The sequence below is a fragment of the Fringilla coelebs genome, assembly GCF_963513975.1.
Source record: "Fringilla coelebs genome assembly, chromosome: 2".
NCBI lineage: Eukaryota > Metazoa > Chordata > Aves > Passeriformes > Fringillidae > Fringilla > Fringilla coelebs.
In genome coordinates, this window is record NC_140029.1 from 101,534,900 (window position 1) to 101,559,439 (window position 24,540).

A 24,540-nucleotide genomic window follows, 5' to 3' on the forward strand; every position below is an offset into this window, starting at 1 on the left:
CGCGCCGCCGCCCCCGGCCCCCGGGGCCGCGCCGCTCAGGGGCGGGCGGAGGCGGCGGCGGCGGCAGCAGCGTCCGCACCGGAACCGGGACGGGCCGAGCCCTGCCGAGCGGCTCCGAGAGTGTCCGAGCGGCGCCGAGCGGTTCCGAGCGTCGCCGAGCAGTTCCGAACCTGCCCGAGCGGTTCCGAGAGGTCCCGAACCGGCCGGCGTGGCGTCCTCCCGGGCCGAGCCGAGCGGTTCCGAGTGTTTCCGAGCGTGCTCGAGCATTTCGAGCGGTTCCGAGCGGGCCCGAGCAGGGCCGCACCGGGCCCCGCGCCCGCCCCGCCGCCGCTCCCTCCACCATCCAGCCAGTAATTTTCCAAGCCCAGCCGGCGCTTCTCGGCTGAGCCCGCAGGATCGGCGGGGCCATGGGAGACAAAGGCACCCGGTGAGTGAGGACCGGGACAGAGCGGAGCATCCCGGGGGGGCATGCCCGGCAGTGGCGGGGGAGGGTGGGACTGGCGCTGCCCGTGCCCTGCGCTGGAGCTGGTGGTCCCCTGAGGCGGCCCCGCTGCTGGGATATGGTGCTCCCCGTGCGGTAGTGAGGACCCGGAGATCGGGGGCGTCACTGCTCCCTCCCCATCAGATTTGGATCCTGGGTGGATTTGCGATGGGGGAGGCGATTGTCATCGCAGTGACGCCAGGGGACCCAGGCCCTGATGTCACTCCCGGCATGCGGCACAGCTGGGGGTGTCAGGGAGCACGTGCCAGCCCTGGAACTCAGGGACACGAGGGCCTGCGACGCCTTCATCCCATGGGAATGCTGCCATGGGGATGCTGTCTTTTAGGGGCCCCTGTGCAGACGTGGATGGGGACCCCCCCTGTGCTGCCAGGGCTCTAAGTGCGGGGCCCACTGGGCTGCACATCCTGCAGGGGGCTGTTGGGATTTGAGGGAGAGCCTGATGACCCCTGCCAGCCCATGCAAGGAGGCCTGGGGGATCTCCTGTGACATCCACTCACCAGCGGGCACTGGCAGAGTGGTCAAGGAATTGACGCTCCCATTCTTTGCCCCAATCCCTTTCTGCCCCCTTAGCGGAGGGGGAGGACCAGGGATTTCAGAGTGCTCCTGCTCACCCCTCAACCCCATCGCCCTCCCTTTGCTCATCCCAACGTCCCCTTGGCATCAGGATCAGGGGGCTTCAGTGCAGCCTCTGCCCCCCCCCCCGTCATGGCCACGGCAAGAGAGAAGGATGAGGGGGTCTGGCCTGCCTGGGAAGAACCTTCCAGAAACATTGTAGTGTTTTGGAGTGGCAGGATGGGAATTATAGATGCCTGTTGAGCTCATCCAGCATTCTGGGAGGCGGCTGTTGCTGGCCTGCTGGGTGTTGGTGCCCCAGCCATGGCTGACAGCATCCGCTTCCTCCTTGCTCAGTATCCTGAATTCTTGAGAATTTATATTGCGCTCCTGGAGCCGGTGGACAGCCCCACAGATCAGGAGGCTGGAGCACCCACTGGGTTCTCCACAATGTCTGGGTGCAAACCCCAGGATGCAGCTAGCTTGGCCTCCAGGGTTTTTCAGGTGCCAGGGGGAGCTTGGTGAGCAGCATTCCCATCAGCAGGCGTGCCGGCAGGAGAGGCATGAGCTGATCTTCTCCCTGCCTACGCAGCGTGTACAGTGGGAGCTGGGGGAGGGTGAGGGGGGAAGAATTAGGCTGACAAATCCCTCTTCCTCTCCAGTTTGGATCTCCAAACCCAAATCCACTGGGTTTGATCAGGAGGTTCAGCTGTGGGAGCTGATTTACTATCTGATTTCCCCAAACGCTCATTTTTGCTGATTCCTGCTGTGGCACCCCACTTTTCTTGGGAGTCTCCAGTGGGAAGAGCTGGAGGAAACAGCTGAGTTGGTGGCTGTTGGCATCATTGATCACCTTTCCCTGCTTTTCCCACTCAGTACCCAGCCAGGGCAGCTGCAACCCCACACAGGATGCCCAGCTACTGGAATTCCTGGCTGCTGGGATTCCTAGCCTGTGGCTTGAGGGTGGCTTCCTGGTGGCTGGGAAGTGCTGCAGTCCTTCTGGTACACCAGAGCCCACCTTGGTTGGCATTAAGCACCCCTTGCACCTTTCCTCTGGCCCAGTAGTACCATCCAGCCCCTCTGCAGCATTCCACCATAGCATCTTGCTGCTAGGGGGGTGACCCTTGCCTTATGCCAGACCTGCTGCTCAGTCCCTCCACCACCCCATTCATCCCCCTAGATGAAGCCATAGGGTGTGGGAGCAGGACAGGGATCTCCACTGGGAAGAGAAAGAGCCCTAGAAGGTGGCCCAGGACTCCTGCTTCCTGGATGTTGTTTGGAGAGCAAACTCTGGTAATAACAGCAGGATCCAGACACATCCCGGATCCCACAGCTGAGGCGTTTCCTTGCCAAGGAAGTTGGTGGAGCTCTGACCCAGCTGGGGGATGCTGCTGCTGACCCTGGGAGAGGATAGATAGATGAATGCAGCAGGGATGCAAAATGCAGCATTGGGCCTGTGGGATGCTCTTGCTTTGGGATTGGCTGGCATGGTTCTCCAGGATTATGCAGGCACAGCTGGCATGGAGCTTCTGGCCGCCACCACGGGGTTGTGCCAGTGTGTATGATGTGGTTGCTGGTGGTTCCATTATCCCTGGAGGTCCCTTCTAACGTGGCTCTAGCTAATTAGATCTGCCAGCCAACCTTGTTAGCATGAGAGTTGGCAAAATCCCTGAATTCTGTGCCCTGGGTTCAAAGGCAATCAATGGTGTTGCCATCAGATCCTGTTCCGATGCCTAGGGGAATTAAATCCTCATAAATCTTCCAATCAAGATCCAACAGACCCCACTAATAATAGCCCTGGCTGGGTGCCTAACAAGCTCATTAAGGGATGGGATCCATGGCAGGGAGAGGGCAGGCGAGATGGGATGTGGCTGTGTGGCAGCATGACAGGCTCAGGGGACACTGGGACTGCCAGCCCACGGCATGAGGCCCCAAGCCTCTGATGGGCAGCAGCGGAGGCCACTTCCTGCCTCTTGTCTCCAGTATTTCGACACCAGGAAGGGCTGGAGGGGGAGGGAAGGCTTCACACTTCCTCCTTTCCTCCCTCTAGATCCGGTGGCGGGTGAGGGTCACCCCGCTGGCAGCAACAGGCCACCGTGTCCCCATGTGCCCCTTCCCTTCTGTCACTGGTGCTTCTGGGGAGATGTGAGCTCCTGCAGCCGTGGTGTGGGGCCAGGCAGGGCTGCTGCACCCACAGGATGAGGGCACAGCATGCTCGTGTACCCATAGTGGGGAGCCAGCCTGGGCTCCTGCATGCACAGTGTGGAGCTGTGCAGGTCTTGCATTCTGTGGAGCTACTGCACCCATAACCTGGGGCTTCTGCACCTGCAGTGTGTGGCTCAGCAAGTCTCAGGCTCCATGGGGCTCCTGTTCCACTGTGGTGCCAGCACGAGTATGTGCCAGGCAGAGTGCTGAGGAATGGCTTCCTGCAGCACCTGCCATCAATCTCGCTTGCACTGGGTTCATTAGCAGCTCTGTTAGTGTCTCCGGGGCTGGGTGGGAGCATCACCCATGTCTCAGGGGGCTGGCAGTGGCACCCACTGAGCCTCCAGCCTTGGCTGACTTTTCTGGGGCTTCCCAGCATGCCACAGGTTTTGATCCAGCATGCTGGACCCTCTTTGGGTTTTCCCTTGGGAGCTGGTCTGTGGGGTGACAGGCTGTCAGGGGATGCTTCTTATCCTGCTTTGAAGTAATGCTTCATTAATTACCCATGAAAATCCTGCTGTTAGTTGCTCTGGGCTCTCAGGAGGATGCATTCATTGCCCCTCCATCCCTGACTCTGGAGACTGATCCCCCATGGCTTTCAAATCCCAGAAACTGTGGGGTGCTGGTGCCCTTCCATGGCAAGTTGAGGCCTTTAATCTCCCCGAGTTACTTAATTGGAGCAGCATTCCCATTAATTCCGTCTTTCTTTGCACCAGCACAGGATCACACCTTCCTCAGCAAACTCTCATGACAAACATTCTACTGTGGAAGTGCTTTCCCATTTCGGGAAAAGTCAATCCCCCAACCCCCACAGGGAAAAGCCATCCAGGAAGAGCCAGCAGGATGTTCCTGATGCTCCCAGTGGCTTGGGACAGCCAGAAGGATGTCCCCAATATTTTATGTGACTGGCAGAGGGTTCCTGTGGCTTATCTGGGGACAAGGGAATGTGGGCCCCCAGCCCCCACACTCCCTTATCCAGACTAGATCCTGCTTCCTGGGCAGAGCTTGGCCAGGCTGTGCTGGTCCCCATGGCTCTCAATGGAGTGGGATGTGGAGACTTGGGCGTGCAGGAATGCACGGACACACATATGCAGGGACACAGGGAGGTGGACAGAGCATTTCAGGGATATGGGAGTGAGGGGTGTGCCCACACATCTCCTGATGCATCCTACCCCATCGCTGGGGTGGTGGTCACCCCCAGGCTGGAGCCCACCAGCTGCTGCCTTCCCTGCCTGCCCTTTGCCTTGCTGTGGGCAGCTGCAGGCACTGGGGTGGCTGAGGGTCCATCATCCAGTAGCAGCCTTTGACATTTTGGCAGAGCCAAGCAGCTGCCCTGGGAAATTGGTTTTTTTCCAGCCTAAAACCACTACTAATCTTCCCGGATGGTTTTAATGGAATTTAAAGGCGAGGAGGGATTATCTGAGGAGAACCCATTATGGGTGGCTTTGTGCCAGGGCAGGCTCCAAAAAATCTGGCAGCACCAGTCACCCTACCTGCCATTGCCCTCTTCCTGCCTGCAGCAGACAGGCTGGGAATGCTCCAGCATTCCCCAGCAGTGGCATGTTGGATACACATCCTTTCTCCCATATCTCTGTGGGGTGTTCCAGAAGGATTTTAGGAGTTGAGAGGGGTGTCTGGGGGCTAGTTTCATCGTTTGGAATGGGAATAAAAAGCCCTAGGGACAGGAGCACCTAGACTTTTCTTGCTTCTCCAGTGGCTTTGAGATGCATCCATATGAGGTAATGGTGAGATGGTTCATCCTGTGGGATGCTCCCATCCTGTGCATGCCTTGACCCCATGGTCCAACACGCTGGTCCCCAGGGCCAGATGGATGCTGGGGTGCTGCTGCCTTTCACAGCGGTGTCTGGGCACCATCCTCAGGCAAAGGGGTGGGCCGGGGTCCTGATGCCTCCATTATCCAAAGCTGGGTCCTGGCAATGGGTGCTGAGGGTTGGATGCACCTGGCACCATGGGACTGTGCCAGTGGATGCTTCTTCCCCCAGGGACCCTTCCTGAAGGGGAGAGCTGGACAGGTACATGGGCAGAGAGCCAGGAGCAGAGTGGGGGGTTCAGGAGTGGAGGGTAGCCCTTGCTCCAGCACTCATCCCCCTTTGCTGTTTTGCAGGGTGTTTAAGAAAGCCAGTCCTAACGGGAAGGTAAGGGGGACATGGCGGGGGAAACCATGGGGTCACAAACATGGCTGGGAGTGGGGGATGGACATGTCCCTGAACCCTGTCTGCCTCAGCATCCTGCCAGGGTGGCAGGAAGGGAAACTGAGGCACAGTGGGGCTGGTGGGGGGCTTTCCCAGGGTCAGGGGTCAAGCAGACAGGTTCTGGAGCGCTGAGGTGCAGGTGACTCTGCCTGTGGGGGTTTTGGGTCAGGCAGCAGGAGCTGATGCAGAAAACTTTCTGCCTGGCAGCTGCCTGCCTTGTGCCTCAGTTTCCCCATCAGGAGAAAGGTGAGAGGGTGACACGGGGGGGGGCTCATGCCTGCCTTACAGTGGAGTACAAACTGCTGGGGTGGCACCCAAGAGTCCCCAGATGCAAAGTGTCTCTGGCTCTGGGGACATCTGGAAAGGTTCCAGGCTTTCACTGGAATGGGGGATTGGCTTTTGGCTACCACAGGGACAGGATGACACTGGGGATGATGAGGAATATAGACCCCAGTGTGTGGTGACAATATGGGGGGCCCTGGGGGATCTGCTCTGTGCACCCCTGACACCCTGTTCTCCCCTACAGCTCACTGTCTACCTTGGGAAGAGGGATTTCGTGGACCACATTGATGTGGTGGACCCCGTGGGTATGTGGTGGCAGGAAGGGGACCTCAGTTGTGGGAAAATGCATGCCAGGGTGGGCTGGGCTGTCTGGGAAGAAGGATTTTGGGGAGCAGAAAACAGCAGATTTGGGATAATATTCATGTCCCGCTGTGGCTTTGCATATGCCCTGGGTGCGGTAGGTGCAGACTGTCCCTGCTAGCAGCGTGTTCCCCCCAAGCCCCAGCTGGCAGCTTGGAGGTGATCACTCTCTGTGTAAAGGGGGAGCATGTCCCCCCTTAACTGTGCTGGTGTCCCCTCAAACCCTGCCTGTACATTCCTCTCTAACCCTACCAGCATGTCCCCTGACCCTGCCATTGCATTCCCTGACCCTGCCAGTGTGTCCCCCCTGTCCCTGTGGCACATTTCTGACCTGGCTGTTCCGTTGTAGATGGAGTAGTGCTGGTGGATCCTGAATACCTGAAGGAGAGAAAAGGTAATGTCTACCCCTGGGATCCCTGGGGCCACAGAAATGGCACTGCCACAGGGTGATGCTAGCATCCCCATGCAATCCTACCCAGGCATTGGCATCTCTGGGCTCTTTGGTGACAATTTCCAGCCCCCTGTCTCCATGACAGATTCCCTGTCCTGTGGAGAATGGGGGTACTGTGGTGGGCATCCGAAGGCACAGCTGGCTGCTGAATCCTCATCTTCTCAACATGGCATGTCCTCAAGCCACCACTACTTCCAGTGCTGGTGGCACTGGTATGAGCCAGAATGCCACCTTGTCTTGGTGCCCCCATGCCCCACATCCTGCTACCAACCTCCCCTTGTCACCCTCTCCAGTGTTTGTGACGTTGACCTGCGCCTTCCGCTATGGCCGTGAGGACCTGGATGTTCTGGGGCTGACCTTCCGCAAGGACCTGTTCGTGGCCAACTCCCAGGCCTTCCCCCCAGTCCCCGAGGACAAAAAGCCCCTGACACGGCTGCAGGAGCGGCTCATCAAGAAGCTGGGCGAGCATGCCTACCCCTTCACCTTCGAGGTAGGGTACTCTGGGGTGCTTGAAGGGACAGTGAACCCTTTGGGGGATGACATCAGGGTCCCATCTGGCCCTGTGGGGTCGTATTTGGGGGTGAGATGCTGCTCTCTGTGATCAAGACACAGCTTTTGCTGGTGATCTTCAAACTTATGGCAGAAAGTAGCCACCAGTAGGGAAACTGCCAGTCTGTGTCAGCACCAGGGGGTCCATGCTTACACTGGGAATCTATGCCAGCAGTGGACAGCTCTGGAAGGGAATGGGGTGGGATAGACCCCCTCCTGCTCCTCCAATTTCCCCAGCACACCTTTGGCAATGCTGGTCACCCCCTCTGGAGCTCTGTGACATTTTACGGTGCTCGGTCCTATGGCCTCAAAAATGTCCCTGATGCCCTGATTTCTCAAAATCCACAATTAATTAAAACCCTCTAAAATAATGTATTTTTGTAATACTTTGGGATTTAGGAAAGGCAATAGTAAAATGAGGAAATCTTTCCTGGATTTCCCTCTTTCCATTGTGGATAGGATAGGAAACTACTGGTAGCCCCCCAAAAATCTTCTCACCCTCCTTTCCCTTTCAGATCCCCCCCAACTTGCCTTGCTCCGTCACACTGCAGCCAGGCCCAGAGGACACGGGGAAGGTAAGGTCTCCCATGTTCCCATGCCACTAGGCTGTGGTGAGTGGCCACTGCTGGGGTCACCTCTCTGGGGAGTGCAAAGGGGTTTCTCTGCCTCCTTCTCCCCCCTTCCTGGTTTTCAGGCCTGTGGAGTGGACTACGAGGTTAAAGCTTTCTGTGCCGAGAACTTGGAGGAGAAGATCCACAAGAGGTAAGCAGAGAGGATCCATCCAGCCCGGATGGGAGCGGCATCCTCTTGGTACTGGCAGCAGAAAAGGGGCACCGCAATTTGTTACCCACCTTGGATGAGATGTTTTTCAGAATGGGATAGAGTTGTCTTCCAGGAAGGGGCTTGGATGGGGATGTTTTCTACGATGGGGCTGGAATGGAGGTGTTCTCCAGGATAGGGATGGGTCAGAGAACATCTTGGGGCTGGGATATCCACCACTGTGCAAGGAGCCCAAAACTTGCTGTGGGCAACTAGGCCCAGGCATAGGGTTTTCCCCTTATAGCTCTGGTGGGCATCCAGACAAGACCTTCCATGGCATCCTTCTGATCCAGCAGACCAGAAGAAAAGAGGGATTTGACCCAGAATGGGCCAAGAAAGGGGGTAGCCTGTGGGCAGCCTGAGTTCTCCTCTTGACTTCTCCCAGGAACTCGGTGCGCTTGGTAATCCGTAAGGTCCAGTATGCACCAGAGAGACCCGGCCCCCAGCCCATGGCAGAGACCACCCGGCAGTTCCTCATGTCAGACAAGCCGCTGCACCTTGAAGCATCCCTGGACAAGGAGGTGGGCAAGGACTGGGGAGTGTATACTGGTGGGGTGACCCTGGGGATCTCGCCATTCTCTCTGTTCTGCTCCCCTACAGATATACTACCATGGGGAGCCCATCAGTGTCAACGTGCATGTCACCAACAACACCAACAAGACCGTGAAGAAAATCAAGATCTCAGGTGAAGAGTAGGGCCCCACCCCACTGGTGTCCCTGTCGCCATCCCTGTGGGGGCCTACCCTGATCCCCATCTTGCTGTGTCTCACCTCAGTGCGCCAGTATGCTGATATCTGCCTCTTCAACACTGCCCAGTACAAGTGCCCAGTGGCTGTGGAGGATGCTGAGTAAGTACTGGCTCCTTGGGAACATCATGAGGAGCCCTGGAGACCTCAGGGGGGTTTTGGAGGAGCATTGGGGGTCTCCTGCCCCAGTGCAGCCCCACTGGGATGTTGCACTTGGAAAGCAGGAACCAGTGGGAGGAGCAGGGAGATGGAGACCTATTTTCTGGTGGCATCTTGGGGACATCACCCTCTGCGTCCTCCAGGAAGGAGATGTTCATCAGCCTGTGGCAGGGATGGGAATATGTGGAGTTCACCATGCTAAGATGGAGACGTCTGGGGTGGCCTGTGGGGCTGTGGGTGGCTGGGGCTCTGGCTGATGGTGGAAATCATCTCCAGTGATATGGTGGCGCCAAGCTCGACGTTCTGCAAAGTCTACACCCTGACCCCCTTCCTTGCCAACAACCGGGAGAAGCGGGGGCTGGCGCTGGATGGGAAGCTCAAGCATGAGGACACCAACCTGGCCTCCAGCACACTGTGAGCCCCTCTACCCCCCGAGGGCTCCTGTCTCCCCTGCAGCGTGGCGGCAGGACATAGCCCTGGTGGGCATCCAGCCCCTGCTGCAGGAGTGATGCTGGGGGTGGAGGAGATCCCACAGGGGAACTCCAGGAGGACAGGGGGCTGCTCCTCATGGATGTTGCCTCACTAATGCCCATCTGCCCCTTACTCCAGATTAAGAGATGGAGCCAACAAGGAAATCCTGGGCATCATTGTCTCCTACAAGGTGAAGGTGAAGCTGGTGGTGTCACGAGGAGGGTGAGTGTTAGGCATCCCCCCACCGTGCTGCACCTCCTCTCTAATCTTGGGACTGGTCTGTGCTGTAGGTGGGGCCCCATCATCCTTAAAGCTCCCCTGGGACTAAGCAGCATGGGTGGGACAAAAGGTGGTGTGTGGGGGTTGTGTGTCCTTGGGAGGGGACAGTGACTAATGTGTTGTATCCTTTGACTCATGCCAGCCTGCTGGGAGACCTCGCCTCCAGGTAACACCGCACTCCCCCCAGTGCCCCCAATCCTCACTGCAGCCCCCCATTGCATCCCCTCAGCCCCTCAGGGGCTGATCCTATGCCTGTCCTGGGAATTCCACTGTGTTGGGGATGCTATCTCACCTAAAGCAAAAAGCCTGGCAGAGGTGGGGCTGGGGTGATGAGGCTGGGAATGCTGGCAGGGTTTGAATTCTGCATCCTCCTACTTGTACTGGAGTGAGAGGCCTGTGGGTGCTGCTGGGGAGAGTGAGCAGGGCACAGAGGTGGCTCCATAGGGCTGAGTATCGCTGGATGTGGGGAGGCAAATCTCTGGGGCTTCCTAGGTCATCCCTCCCACAGGGAGGTCCCTACAGGGACCATGGGACTACTCGTCCTCTTTTGTGACACTTCTGTCTGAGCTCTGTCCTACCTGCCCCTGGGGCAGCTTGTGGCTGTGCTTAGGCTGTCATGCCCTGATGCCACCATGGCCACTGAGCCCTGGGAAAACTTGGTGCACCTCCTGCCATTCCCATGGCACTGCTGGCTGCAGCCTAAGCTCAAGGGATTTTGGATACCCCCCACAGCTGCTAAAGACAGATTTTTGTCATGCTGCTCTCCCTCCTGATGCCCCTCTACTTCCCAGGGGGCCTGTGCTGATCCCCCACCCTGGAGTCCAAGCTCAGCCAAGAGACATGAGAGCTGCTGAGCAGCTCCATGGAGGATGACACGGGGGTTTGCCCAGCTTTGTGGTCTCTACAGCAGCTGTAATGGGGGTGCTCTTCTGCTCCCCCTCTGCAAATTTGCCTCGCTGTACATGTGAAGTGCAGAGAGGCCTGTGCTTTACCCTGGTGTCTCTTCCAGCGACGTTGCAGTGGAGCTGCCCTTCACGCTGATGCATCCCAAACCCAGGGAGGAAACAGTACACCGGGACAGTGAGTGTCTGTCCCTGAGTCACAGGGCCAGCATCCCTGGGCGTGGGTGGAGGCAAAGGGAGCCAGTGAGGCTGCATGGAGGGAGATTCTTGGCTCCTGTTGACCCTGTTTACAGGGCCTCAGCGTTAAAATCATGGGGGTGCTCCCATCACCCCAGTGTAGCCAAACTCCAGGGGGGGCTTGCATCCACACACTGAAAGTGGTGATGACCCCAGGGGAATTTCAGCCACCCCAGTGGGATGGCAATGATGGCTGCAGGGGGGGTCTCACCCACCCTGGTAGGAGGGCAGAGATGATCCTGGGGAAAGTGTCACACACCTCGGTGGGATGGCAGTCACCACCCTGTGACTAATCCTGTGTCATCCCTTTGTTCAGTTCCAGAGAATGAAGCGCCCATAGATACAAATCTGATAGAGCTTGATACAAAGTAAGAGACTAAAATACCCCCTTCCCCTAATTCCCACATGTTGTGTGGGAATGTGAAACATGGCGGTTGCATGGCACTCCCCCCAATCCTCTAACACCTGCTGTGCCATGGCATTGGCACGTGTGATTAACCCCACGCATGTCACCTGTAATGCATGACGCGTGCTGTTCCCCTCTCTCTTCTCTCCTCCTTCGCCCTTCCCTGCATGGCTTTCCAAAAAACAGGAGAAACTGCAGTAAGAGGCCGCTGGGATCGTGTTGGGGGTGCGGGAGGTTGCTGCCACAGCGTTCCAAGGGGTGGTGATATGTTTGGGAGGTTTTAGGGTACTTAACCCACCCAGCTACTTCCTGCCAGTCTGTGGTTCCCACAGAGTGGGACAAATGCCCATGGCCCTGGTAAAGCTGCACCTGCTGGAGAGCTTGGGGGCTCTTTTTGGGGTGCATTGGGCAAGTGTTAATAAGGCTTTGAAAACTAAGGCTGTTTGCCACGGATGGGGAGTTTTGGGGCCCCCTGAGCTGCTGTAACATCGAGGCGGTGAAGGTTGAGCTCACTGGGCAAGCTGGGACAGCTTTGTGGGAGAGGAGGTGTTTTACCTTTCACCCCACCTAAACCCCCTTCCCTTGTGTCCCCACTAGCGATGATGACATTGTGTTTGAAGACTTCGCCCGCCAGCGACTGAAAGGCATGAAGGATGACAAGGAGGATGAGGAGGAGCGGACAAATTCCCCACAGCTCAACGACAGATAAGCGAGCCCCCCCAGCTCGCCACCCTGCCCCAGGGACACCCCTACATTAGGCTGCTTCTCTTTTCTATAATTAATTAATTTTGTTTTCTACCTGTACTGGGAGCCTACCAATTGCCCGATGGCCACAGGACCTGTAACCGTCCAGCTGTGCCATGTTGTCTCTTCATCCAGCTGCCAGAGCTGCTGTTTCCTGTGCAGGGCACGGCCGGGGAGGTGCTGGAGGCAGTGGGGCTCACTATAACTCCGTCCCTGTCCAGCCTCCTGCCACTTACTAGAGCCCTTTACTATGAGATGCCCCTTTTATGAGTTTTATATAAGCCCAGTCTCAACACCAGTTTGCTACAGGGAGGGGGTTGCAGCAGAATTGTGGGGGGGGGTGTTTTTTTTAGGCAGCCTTCTCATGGGAAAAGGCACCTGTGCACTTTGGTGTCCCTTCCTTTCACCCATGACCAATCCCCCTCTGTCCAGCCCTGCTGCATGTGTTCCCTCCCTGGGATGCACGAGCCTGGCTTTGACTTTGGCCCCTGCCCCAGCTGCTCCAAACAAAGGGGGTGGGCAGCACCTGCCCTTTTCTTCCCCCAAGTCCTCCCAATGTGGCCAACCCCAGGGGTCCTCCCAGCTGCATCTGTTTTCACACCAGTATAATCTCCCTAGAGGAAACCAGCTCACAGCTGGGAGCTGCTGGTGCCAGGTTAAGGCAGCAGAGGGGACCCTGAGGGTCTGTGCCATCCACCACACACTGCTTGCTCTGGGAGAGGCCTCGAATGCCTCTTCATAGCCATGGCAGTATTGTGGCAGAATAGCCTTGCCCCCCAGCGGGATGTTGCCAGGGATACTTTTGTCCTGCCAAGCTGCAAAGCCCCCCTGGCTGATGTTTCGCTCTGCCTGCATGGGATCTAGCACCTGTTGGCGGTAGGGGAGAATCAGGATTTTTGCCACCCTAAACAGTGTTCCAACAGATGCTTGTACCTCCTGGATTGGTGGTGCCTGGACCTCCTGCCCCCTCCAAGGGTCTCTGGTCTCCCACCACTCACTGAGAGGCCATTCCCACTATTTATTGTGCTATTGCAGTCAGCGTTGTCATCTGAGAGCATTTTGTAGGGATAGCTCCATCCCCCTCACCCTGTTTGTGGGGTGCTGAGCTGAGCCCAACCCTCTCCCCCCGTAATTTTTGGGTAAAGCTGATGGGCAGCGTGGTACTTCTTTTTGTAAAGTGGTTCCTTTGTACTGATCATTCATACCTGCTGCTTTGGTTTCTCCACCCTGTCTGTGATGTTTCTGTGTTCTGTCAAATAAATTATTCTAGTTTATTAAACTCAGAAAAAAAAAAAAAGAAAAAAAATAAAAAATAGTAAAATAGAGTCCCAATGCCTGGACACTTTTGTTGGCTAAGGATGGGGGAACTGGCACAGGCAGCAAGTCACAGAACCATCGAATGGTTTCAGTTGGGAGGGACCTTGAAGCTTATCCAGTTCCATCCTCCCCGCCATGGGCAGGCAGACCTTCCACTAGACCAGGTTGCTGAAAGATCCATCGAACCTGGCCTTGAATACTTCTAGGGATGTGGCAGCTTCTCTGGGCAATCTGTGCCAGGGCCTCACCACCCTCACAGGGGAATTATTTCCCTCCTGCGCAAGGACCAAGGAGCAGCAGCTGCCTGCCCTGCTCATGCCACCCCATCCCTCCACTTATGACAGCCCCCCTGGTGTGCAGAGACATGCAGAGAGCCAAGGAGGAGATGAAGGATTCTGTATCCCACAGCAGGGACTGGGCATTATTTTGGAAATGAAATGCATGGTCATGCAGTACTTGATGAGCACAGGGCACTAACTAACTGCTTGTTAAACAAGCTGTGTCCAGTCTGTGTCCTGCTGAGGAACTGCTCAGAGCTGATTGTTTTAACGATCACAGAATCATGGAGGTTGGAAAAACCCTCTAAGATCATAGAGTCCAGTGGTTCCCCAGCCCTGCCAAGAGCCACATCCAAACATCTGCAGGGGGCTTCTCATCCCCTTTGAGAGCAGCAGGAGCCAGTACTAGGGAATGAGCCAAGTAACACCTCCATTTGTGGACCTGAATTTGGAGATGGTCCCTGATGGAAGGGCTGTGGCTTGTCCCCTCACAGTCAAGGAAGGAGAAACCCTGTCTCAAGTTGTGCCAGAGGAGGTTTATATTGGATATTAGGGAAAATTCCTTCCCTGAAAGAATTGTTCAGCCTTGGCACAGGCTGCCCAGGGCAGTGGTGGAGTCCCCATCCCTGAAGGGATTTAACAGATGTGTAGATGTGGCAATTGAAGACATACATAGTTTAGTGACAGACTTGGCTGTGTGTGGGTAAAGACTGGACTCCATGATCTTAAAGAGCTTTTCCAACATGAATAATTCCATGATTCTGTCTCCAGCTGTGTTACCTTGCCCAGGGGTTAAACCTCTGTGGCCTCAGTGAAGACAGGCCTTCTGGAGGACCTTTCCATGGCCCCAGGGAGAGTAGAGGTTGGACACATTCATGTCCCATGCAGCCTGAGCTGCCCTTGTCATGCTGATGCTATGAGGAGGGAGAGACTATCCTTAAGTTGGTTCACTACATGGGTGTTGGCATTTGTGCCAGAGGCTCTCCCAACCTTCCCTGCCAAAGACAAATCTGGCTCCAGGAAAGCCAGTCTCCACAGTCACACAGTCAGACTCTTATTGCACATGGACATTGCCAGAGACTCCATGTGGTGCATTCCTGAGAGCCATATCCCTACTGCCCAGCACAACTCTCCAGATCACTCCTATGTGCATAATCCCTTCCCACAGCATCTGTGAGTACTTAATATTTTTTATATCTCCAGTCCCCTGTCAAATCTGGTTCAAGCTGGACAAGAAGGCTTAAGTTATTTTAGGAAAAAAAGGGAAGTTTAGATGGGTACAAACTGAGCTATTGCTTAAGCCCCATTTTGAAAGCCAAGCAAATTCGGTTCCCTGTCCTCATTGCACTATCTGCATCACTGTGATGAGGGAGGGGGTCTGCTCCTCGACGTGTCCCAGCAGAGGAGGCAGTCAGGAAGAGGTAGCTGGGGTACTGGGGAGGCTCCAGTGGTCTTCTCTCTGCCTCAGAGCTTCCCTCTCCAAGGTGAGACCCTCCCTCAGTGGGTGCTTCCGCCAGGAAGGAGGAGCCACACAATCTAAGTGCACCTCTGCCAAATTGCCTGCTCCCAGGGTGCTTGAGGAAAACCCATTGAGTTCCAAGATCCCTCTCTGGGAGCCCTTCATGTCTGTGTACTACATGCTGCCCTTCCTGAGGCTGCTATGGGTCCCAGTCATGGGGGAGAAAGGCCACCTGCTAAACACAGGAACCTGCAGGTCTTGGTGCAGGGGAAGGGCACGCTCGGCTCTACCACAGCCGGAAGGAACTGACTCAAGAGCAGATGAAGAGACTAGAGAGCCAGGAGCCCTCCCTGCTGCCCACACTGGGGCAGAAATGCTCCCAGGCTCTTGGTCAGAACCCATTTCCCCCAGTTCAGCTCTGGCTCAACTGGATTGGTTTTGGTGTGGACCTCTGGAAGCAAAAAGGATGCTCAGGCACTCCTGCAGGAGAGCTTAGCTCCTCTAGGACCCAACAGGCCTTTCCTTTTGTTGATTGCTGGTGACACAGATCCCTGCCTTTAGTAACTGACAAAACATTACCATCCCCAGCCTTGGGCAGGACACGTTCCCCCTGCTTCACATGCGGCCAGGTGGAGTTTCGGGACGAGTGGAAATGCTCACATGGCTTGTCTTCGGAGAAAAATGAAGCAGATTCCAGGCTCAGCTGCCAGGCAGACAACTGTTGCCATGGTACAGAATGAGTCAGTACAGCACATTCCCAGTGTAAGGTTTCCCCAGATGCTCTTGAAGTACAGTCTTCACCCCATCTCACCTGTCTTCAACCCCTCCTCACCTCAGCCAACACCCAGAGCAGAAGGGAGCCTTTATGCAGGCAGGCTGTTCCTCCCAATTAACACCTTGGTAAAAGTGTGAGTGTGGCACGAGCTGCAGCACAGCCCAGGAAATCACATCAGTTTCATCAAATTTAAACGTGCAGTTGGTGGGAAAAGAGCCAGACACCAATGCCTTGTCTCAGACCACGTACTCTCAGGATCTAGAGGGGGAGGGGCAGAGTTTGGAGTAGGCTGTGACTGGAAAGGTTGTTCCTGTTCCTTTTGCAGGCTGCAAGCAGGAACGCAAGTGGTCACACTGAAACTTCCTGAGCAGAGGTCACTGCTCGTGACATACAAGCACGTGATAAATGTCAACACCCCTCAGGGGTGCAGCTTCCACTTGGCGCTCTGGGCCTGGAATACAGTGGGTAAATATCCCACAGAAGAGCCTGTTTCCTCAAATTCCTGAGTTTTTTTTCATGTAATTGGAGAATGGTTTGGTTTGGAAGAGACCTCAAAGCTAATCCAGTTCCAACTCCCTGCCATGGGCAGGGACACCTTCCAGTAGACCAGGTTGCTGAAAGATCCATCCAGCCTGGCCTTGGGCACATCCAGGAATGAGGCAGCAGCAGCTTCTCTGAGCAACCTGTGCCAGGGCCTCCCCACCCTTACAGCCAAGAATTTCTTCCCAATATCCCAGCTAACCCTGCCCTCTGGCAGTGTGAAGCCATGCCCCCTTGTCCTGTCACACCAGGCCTTTGTCAAGTCTCTCCTTTTTGCTCCTCTCCCTTGCTGCAGACATGACACAAACCTATGAGCAAACAACAGCAGGATGTTTTCTGCCAGCAGCCACAGTCAGAACCACAGGCACAGCTCTCATCTGAAGGCTGGTACACAGGAGAACAAGTAACACAGGCAAAATTTTTACTATTATTAAAATAGAAATTTTACAGTTGTTCTGCTCACTGCAACAGTCTCCAAACAGTATCTGCAGGCAAACACACACATACTGCAGCCCACACAAACTATAGCAGAGGCAGGAAATGCCCCATCTCACCAAAACACCACCTACCCACACTTCCCACAGGGCTGAACCCAGTCCCAGACATGCAAGGAACCATCACTTGCTGCTGACAACAAAGTTCGGGGTTTCTGCAGATGCCATGTGTGCACAGTGACCAGGGGAGGGTCCCTGCTGCCACCTGCTCCACCAAATGTGTGGCCTTTGTGAACGAAGATGGGCTCTGCTTCGCTGCCAGAGCTGTCCCAGCTCTGTGTGTCATACACATGCACGGTGCCATCAAAACCTTGGATAAAAGGGAATTGAAAGGATAAAGGAGTAGAGCGTGCAGAAAGTAACTGCTTTGGTCTAGTCCAGCTGGGCTCAGGATCACCTCCCAGCAGGAACAAGGAAAAATGACCCAGACTAGAAACCTGTGAGAAGAGAGCAGCTCTGCCTCTCAGGAGAGCGTCTCAAAGAAACAGCTGCTGCAGAAAGCCCAGACCAGATCCCCAAAGTTTGCGGACTCATGGGTGTGAACATGCAAGGCTCTAGTCAAGAGACAGCCTTGCTGCCCAGCTGGCATTATCAATGCTGTAGCCTACAGCCAGGCTGTGACTGGCACTATCACACAGCGCTTGTGGTCAGCCTGGGGCCTTTGATCTCACAGAAGGGCAGCGGGCATCTTCCAGAACCCACCCAGGCCCCTTCCGGAGCTGTTGGAAAGAGGTGGCTGCAGAGGACAATTAGCTGACATCTCTGCTGGCTCCAGAAGCAGCACTGACAAGCCACCATGTCACTGGGGGATTTTAGGTAGAGTGAACTGGGCTTTCACAAAAATATAAATCAAAAAAGCACCCAGAAAAGGAGATCTCTGCCCTAAGAACCTACCTGAAATGGCAAGGTAGCCTTCCAGAGCAGGAGCCCAGGAGACACAAAGGAACTCTGCACCTGAGCCGGGAGAGGGGACTCTGGCCTTTGCCAAAGCCAAGAACTCAGAGGTTTTCCTGAGGTCTGTCAGGGCTAGGAGCCCCCTGCTTGAGAGGCGAGCCACAGGCTGGGAGCTCGGCTCCGAGCCCTGAGCTGCATGCCTGGTGCCCATGCACCACTGCTCGCTGCACGGCGCCGAGGGCACTGGCACGGCCTCCACGAGACACTGCGGCTGTCGGATGTCGGCCAGGCACAGCCGGCCTGTGGCACAGCACAGAAGCAGCAGGTTGCAGTCCAGGAAGGCAAGGCTGCTGAGCTCCTCGCTGCCTCGGGAAGCTGCAAAAGAGAGGCAGGTCTCAGGTCCAATGAGGAGCACTTTCAGGATTTCTGTGCTGCAGTATTGCCTGAGAAAGAAATCAGGATGTATGCTCAGGAGTAATGTGTCCAGCTCCAGGGACCCCAGCATCAGAAAGAGTGGAGCTGCTGGAATGAGTACAGAAGAGGCCATGGAGAGGCTCTGAGGGCTACAGCCCCTCTGTCCTGGTGACAGGCTGGGAGAGCTTGGAGTGTTCAGCCTGGAGAAGAGAAGGAGCCCCTGCCAGTGCCTAACAAAGCTCCAAAGAACTGGAGAGGGACTTTGGACAAGGGCCGGGAGTGACAGGACATGGGGGTACGGCTACCCACTGACAGGAGGCAGGGTTAAATGGGATACTGGGCAGAAATTCTTGTCTGTGAGGGTGGTGAGGCCCTGACAAGGCTGTCCAGAGAAGCTGTGGCTGCCTCATGCCTGCAAGTTGGTTAGGGCTTGGAGCAACCTCATCTAGTGGAAGATGTCTCTGCTCATGGCAGGGAGTTGGAATGAGATGAGTTTTAAATGTCTCTTCCAAGCCAAACTACTCCAAGATTCTGTGAGTCCCTCTGGCACAGGGACAGTGACAAACAGACTTTCCTTTTCCTCAGTGCTGTGATACTGCCACTGGACACACACATCCCCTCTTCCCTCCCTAGCAATGAGCTCTGTGGGGACTGAGTCTCACTGCATAGGTGAAAGCAGAGTCCCCAGATCACCAAGGAAACCAGACCTGCACACACCACCTGTTGTAACCAGGCTGTCACCTCCCTTGTTTGGGACAGCACACAGCACCCCTCTGTGAACCCAGCTCTCCACACTGAAACTATCTGCAGGACTCAGGTAGTACCCCAGATTTGGAGCAGAAATGTCAGAAATCAGTGTAATGTGAATGGTAAGCAGCTGGAGATGGACCTGACCATTGTCACCTCTTTCCTCAAGACAATATACTTGTGGCAAATATCTTTATAACCATTTGCACATGTCCAAAAGTTCCTGCTCAGTGAAATGTTCACTACTCAAGCAATTAGCATCACTTTACCCAAACTCCACCTTTCCAAAAATAAGACATTAGGCTTGCCTTGAATACCTGCTGTGTAGACATTTTTCCTTGATTCAACCTCTGTAATTTGGACACTGTCAAGTCTTGAACCATGAAGAACCCATGGGGCTCTGGCTGAAATGGTGGCAATTTTAGCCCAGGACTGCCCAGTGCCATTTTCTGTTGCTATGGTGCTTACAGATTTAATAACATCTATTAGGAAGAAATAGAAACAGATGGAAAACACATTGAGAACCAAGCAATCCATTCAATTAAGCTGCTTCACAACAATACCGAACAAAGGTAAAACTGACCTACAAAACCAATAAGAAATCTAATTATGCCTAACCCCTTCTTCAGCAAACTGCTGAGCAAACTGAATGAAAACTGAATGAAAATTTGTGAATCGAGATGTTTATGTTCAATGAAGAAGTTTTCTCCTTCTTTTGCACTTCCTTTCTGGTAGTTTACAAGTATTTCCCAGTAGCAGCCTCTCTCTTTTTGAGAGAAGGTGGATCATGGTCCATCCCAAAATGCAATGGATGGAGCTACATTTCTAACCACTGGAGTTACTAAGGGGACAGCATGCCAGCTACATGCAGTACAAGGCTACTGTGATAGGCCTAAACATACTAATTCTCTGATGAGGTTTGTGCTGTTAACTCCAAACCACCAAAACTGGTGTAGATCCTTGTCTTGTACCCTTCTCCAGCCTGTGCCACACAAGTGTGGTCACTCAGGACAGGGAAGTGGCACTCCTCATTTTTGACACACAGGAAGAAGGGGAAGCTAGAGATGTGAGATGCAACAACAACTGCATTGGGAAACTACTTGAGCTCAGAAACCCTTACCGGAGTCCTCTGCTGACACCTGCCAGACCTGGAGGGAGCTGTCGGGTGGGCCACTTGTTACCAGCAAGCTGAAGAAACAGAAGAATCTCACAAAAGTCTCCTCAGGAGCAGAGAACAGCCTTGTTTTCCCCAGCCTGGGACAAACTGGTCTGCTGCTCCTGTAAGCAGGAACTCCTGCCTCTGCTTGGAGCAAAGGGGTGGCTGGAAGGACCATAATCCCAGAACTCCTCATGCAGGGATGCTCCACACAGCCCATGCAAACACAGTCCCAGGCAACAGCATTTATGAGGATATTTTATGAGGATCTGAGTAGTGGCTGAGGGAGCTGTGGGTGGGGGAGGGGGGGTGCTCAGCTTGAAGAAAAGAAGGCTCAGGGGGCATCTTTTTGCTCTCTACAACTCCCTGACAGGTGGGAACTTGGGTGCTCCCAAGGAACAAGGAACAGGACAAGAGGAAATGCCCTCAAGCTGCAGCAGGGGATGTTTAGGTTGGATATTGGGAAAATTCCTTCCCTGAAAGTGTTGTCCAGCCTTGGCACAGGCTGACCAGGGCAGGAGTGGAGTTGCCATCCCTTGAGGGATTTAGAAGTTGTGTGTGGCACTTGGGGACATGTGTTAGTGGTGGGCTTGGCAGTGATAGGGGAATGCTTAGAACCAATGGTCTCAGAGGGCTCTCCCCACCTAAATGATTCCGTGATTTAATTATCACATTTTCCAGAAGGACTAGACTGAGAATGATCCAGACAGCCCCAAAGTAGTCAATGGGGACTTGTGTAGGAAGAAACACTGAACAAGAGATCAGCCAGTGGTATTTGTTTGGTGTAAACCCAGAGCAGGATAAAAGCTCCTGACCCTGCACACACAGGGTCTTGCAGAGCAGTGGCACCAGCCACCAGTGTCCTACTCTGCTGCTGAGCAACTCCAGTGTCAAATGCCAAAGGAAGGAAAGATAGAGCAGGAATTCTCTACAGGCCCCTGCTGCTCAGAAGCGGGGTAGGAAGCAGCAAACTCAGCAGTTCTTGGTATGTAACTGGCCCAGACTCACACTGTTCTCAGAGCTGGCAGGATTGACCAGCCGGGTTGGGAAGCAGGCATGGAAAAGGAGTTTGCTCTCAGTGGATAAGTCCCTTCTCCATTTCCAATACACCCTGGGAAGGACCTTGTGGTCATACCTGGTGTCCGGCACATATTTCAGGCTGTACACTGGGCGCTCTGAAAATCCACCACATTCTACCTTGAAATCTCTCTCTGGACACAGGCCCTAGAAATCAAAGGCAAAGCCATTTCTTCACACAATGGTACTCAACTTGTGCTCAGTTATCACAAAAAATGACAGAGACACAAGGCAAACTCTTGCTTGGTATAGCTCTTCCCTGTCCAGTGCTGCCCTTTTCAATAGGACATATCAGACTGAAGGATCCCAAAATAGTCAGAGAGAACAGAAGTCTGGAGAAAGCTGCTGCCAAGAGCTCTGCCTGTGCTTGTTGCCATCTCTGCACATCTGGCTCAGGAGCTTTCTACTTACCCAAACAGCACCTTCTACTCTAGTGTGGAGGTCACCCACCCAAGGACCAACCTTGGTGCTCTGCAGGGTGGTCCCCCAGGCCTGAGCTGCTCAGCAAGCCCCTTCTTCACTTGGCTTGCTGTCCTCATCTGTTCTCCTTCCCCATGAAATGCTTTTATTCACATACCTGGAGATGAAGTGTCCACAACCCAAGCTGTCTGCAGAGCAGCTGCAGGATAACGTGACTGGACAACAAACAGGTGATTTACGTGCTTTTCCTTTCAACCAAAAATGCTCAATCCCTGGCCATGCCCTTGTCACAGCAACAGGTAACAGCTCATGAAGGCCACCAAGCCCTGGCTTGGTCTCTGAAAACATCAGGCCAAGGAGGTCAGAGAGGTCTGGGGCCGCCCTGGCTGCAACACTCACCTGGGTCTCCTTTGTCAGCAGCGTTGGCGGTGGGATCAGCTGCAGGATCTCGTTCCCATCAGACTGTCCATACCCGGCTACACAGACACCTTGGTGGGGTGGGCATGAAGAGCCAGGAACACGGTGAGGGCTGTCCCCCTGCCCAGCCCACCCTCCCGAGTTACTGCACAGTCCATGGACCGCCAGGCCCTGAGCTGGAGCCCAGGCTGAACCCAGGGTAGCTCCAGCCACTCAGCCCCACTTCTGGGGTCCTGGCCACCCTTCCGGGACCCCAGAACTGGCCCAAGCCCAGAGCCTCCTTTCCCCTTCTCCCGCTACACGAGCCGCGGCCCGGCCCCTGGGCCTCCTCCTTTCCTCTGGCTAGCCACGGACACCCCACCCCGCCAGACTCCAGCCTGGCCCCTCTCCCCGCAGCACTCCCCGCCTCGCACTCACGGTTCCCGCGGGCCCATTCGATGAGGCGGGTGGGTGCCTGGAGCTCGAAGGTGTGCAGGTCGCGGTACCTGCAGGGAGAGGGCGGGTGTGAGGCCGGCGGTGCCCGGCTCGGGGCCGGGTGCCGGGGCTCCGGGGGTCCCTCACAGTCGCAGCGACTGCAGCAGCCACTCGTCCGCCGCCTCCATGGCAACGCCCGCCCGCCCGGCGCGGTGATGACGTCACGTGCCGACGCGCGGCAGTGACGTCACGGGGACTGAGGGCGGCGTGTGGCGGCGCGGCAGCCCCGGAGGCGGAGCGGGCCGGGACGGCGGCGACCCAAAGCTGACCCGGTTCCGTTCCCCTGGCATGGGAACGGACACCTCCCACAGGACCAAGTTGCTCCAAGCCCTGTCCAGCCTGACCTTGAACACTTCTAGGGACGGGGCAGCCACAGCTTCTCTGGGCAACCTGTGCCAGGGCCTAACCACCCTCACAGCCAAGAATTTCTGCGCAGTATCCCATCTAACTCTATCCCCTGTCATTCCCCTTTCCTGTCCTTCCAGGCCCTTGCCCGAAGTCCCTCTCCATCGCTCTTGGAGCCCTGTTAGGCAGGGGAAGGGGCTCCTACTCGTCTCCCCGGAGTCTTCTCCAGGCTGAACACCCCCAGCTCTCCCAGCCTGTCTCCAGAGCAGAGAGGCTCCAGCCCTTTGTGAAAAATGCATGTTTTATGTTTGGCTTTTCGCAAATATTAAAATGGATATTATATGTGTTGTGTTAGAAAGTTATGCTGTATTAACTTTCTTAAGTAGTGTGTTAAATATAGTTTTAGGTTATAAGGTTAAAATACAAACTGTGGTATGTAGGATACTTTTTTCCTAAAGAAAGGGCTCGCACGGAGATAGCAGCCACAGGACACCTAAATCTTTCAGAGAAAGGGAATTTATTGCTCTCTTATCAGAACAAACGAACTTCTTCCTGCCTCGCTCAGTCCTGAAGACACCGTCAGGATTAAGAGGACGAAGTTGACACTGACCAGACAGAATCCTGTGTTTGAATGGAATTTATGCACCATGTATGAGGTGTATGAATATGCAACAGGCTATTGTTTTTAAGGGTTAATCCTCCGTTAACCGTGTGTCCTTTTTCAGGCTTATTTTGCCCAGAAAAATGTACCCGGACGTCTGTAACTCTTTGTTTCTATTGTCTCATATTGTCCTAATTCAAATTGTCCAACATTTTTATTACTCTAATTATATTGCTATTTTTATAACCATTTTATTACTATTAAACTTTTAAAATTTTAAAAACAAGTGACTGGCGTTTTTCACACCTTGAAGCATTTCCATGGCTTTCCTGGACTTGCCACAACAGCTGCATGTCCTCATGTTTGGGGTCCCGGAGCTAGACGTGTTACTCCTAAACATAAAACCTGCTTTCCCCCTTGTTCTGTTGTTCCAGGCTTTTGCCAAGCCTCTTGCCTTTTGTTCCTCTTCCTTTTCTTTTGCAGACATGACACAAGCCTGTAATCAAACAACTGCAGGATGTTCTCAGCAGCCACAGCCAGAAGCACAGGTCCGGTCACATCTCTCATTTGCCAGATCATATCCAGCCTTCCATCCAGTAGAATCTTCAATCCTTAATGTTTGAAATTCCTTGCCCCTTCCATAGCAGGAGTTTGGAACAAGACAAACTTTAAGGTCCCTTTCAAGCCAAACCATTTGATAGTTCTGTGTGGCAATGGCATTTCAAAAAACAAGCATTAGGTACCTTCAACTGAATGCAGATGAGTCACGTGTTCTCTGATGTAAATATGTAAAATTACAAGAAAATAGAAATATGAAGTGAGTTAAATCCTGTCTCTTAGTTGAGATCCCATGGATCGCTGTGTTAAGGGGAAAGCACAATTACATCTGTTCTGAAGACTGTCACATAGGATAAAGAGATCTAAATGGGAGAGAGAAATATTCAGAAAGAGCAAGAAAAAAGGCCCAGATTGCCCAGAGAAGCTGTGGCTGTCCCATCCCTGAAAGCAGCTTGGAGCAACCTGGTCTAGGGGAAGGGGGGTTGGGATGAGATGTCCTTGCAGGGAATAGGATGAGCCATCTGCAAATAGAACTGTATCTGGGTAATGTGAGGGATCATCAGTTAAATCAGTCTCTGGGTTATTTGAAATGTGCATTGCTTGCTCACACTGGAATGTTCTCCATCACCAGGCAGAGGTAATTGGCTCACTGGATTTAGGGTGATGCATCTTCTTAAATCATCTTATGCTTGTTCTG

General features: G+C 54.4%; 2 protein-coding genes across 4 annotated transcripts; one reads left to right on the forward strand and one right to left on the reverse strand.

Annotated features, from left to right (window-relative positions):
* Positions 1–51: 51 nt before the first annotated feature.
* ARRB1 (arrestin beta 1) lies at positions 52–13,217 on the forward strand. Of its 2 annotated transcripts, XM_084226868.1 has the most exons (16): positions 52–427; positions 5,385–5,415; positions 5,999–6,059; positions 6,464–6,508; positions 6,859–7,055; positions 7,630–7,689; positions 7,809–7,876; positions 8,319–8,454; positions 8,534–8,618; positions 8,709–8,781; positions 9,115–9,252; positions 9,448–9,531; positions 9,731–9,754; positions 10,598–10,668; positions 11,044–11,095; positions 11,731–13,217. In XM_084226868.1, exons 1-16 carry the CDS (start codon positions 408–410, stop codon positions 11,840–11,842), a joined length of 1,257 nt encoding a protein of 418 aa, XP_084082994.1. In that variant the 5' UTR covers positions 52–407; the 3' UTR covers positions 11,843–13,217. The 2 variants fall into 2 exon arrangements, with proteins under 2 accessions (XP_084082994.1, XP_084082995.1); XM_084226869.1 differs by lacking the exon at positions 9,731–9,754.
* Positions 13,218–16,682: 3,465 nt separating this feature from the next.
* Positions 16,683–22,482, reverse strand: WDR73 (WD repeat domain 73). Of its 2 annotated transcripts, none has more exons than XM_084227117.1 (8): positions 22,427–22,482; positions 22,283–22,350; positions 21,848–21,936; positions 21,087–21,175; positions 19,916–19,983; positions 19,113–19,277; positions 17,635–18,009; positions 16,683–17,050 (listed from the first exon to the last, which is right to left on the reverse strand). In XM_084227117.1, exons 1-8 carry the CDS (start codon positions 22,465–22,467, stop codon positions 16,812–16,814), a joined length of 1,134 nt encoding a protein of 377 aa, XP_084083243.1. In that variant the 5' UTR covers positions 22,468–22,482; the 3' UTR covers positions 16,683–16,811. The 2 variants fall into 2 exon arrangements, with proteins under 2 accessions (XP_084083243.1, XP_084083242.1); XM_084227116.1 differs by having other exon boundaries at positions 19,104–19,277.
* Between the last annotated feature and the right edge of the window lie 2,058 nt (positions 22,483–24,540).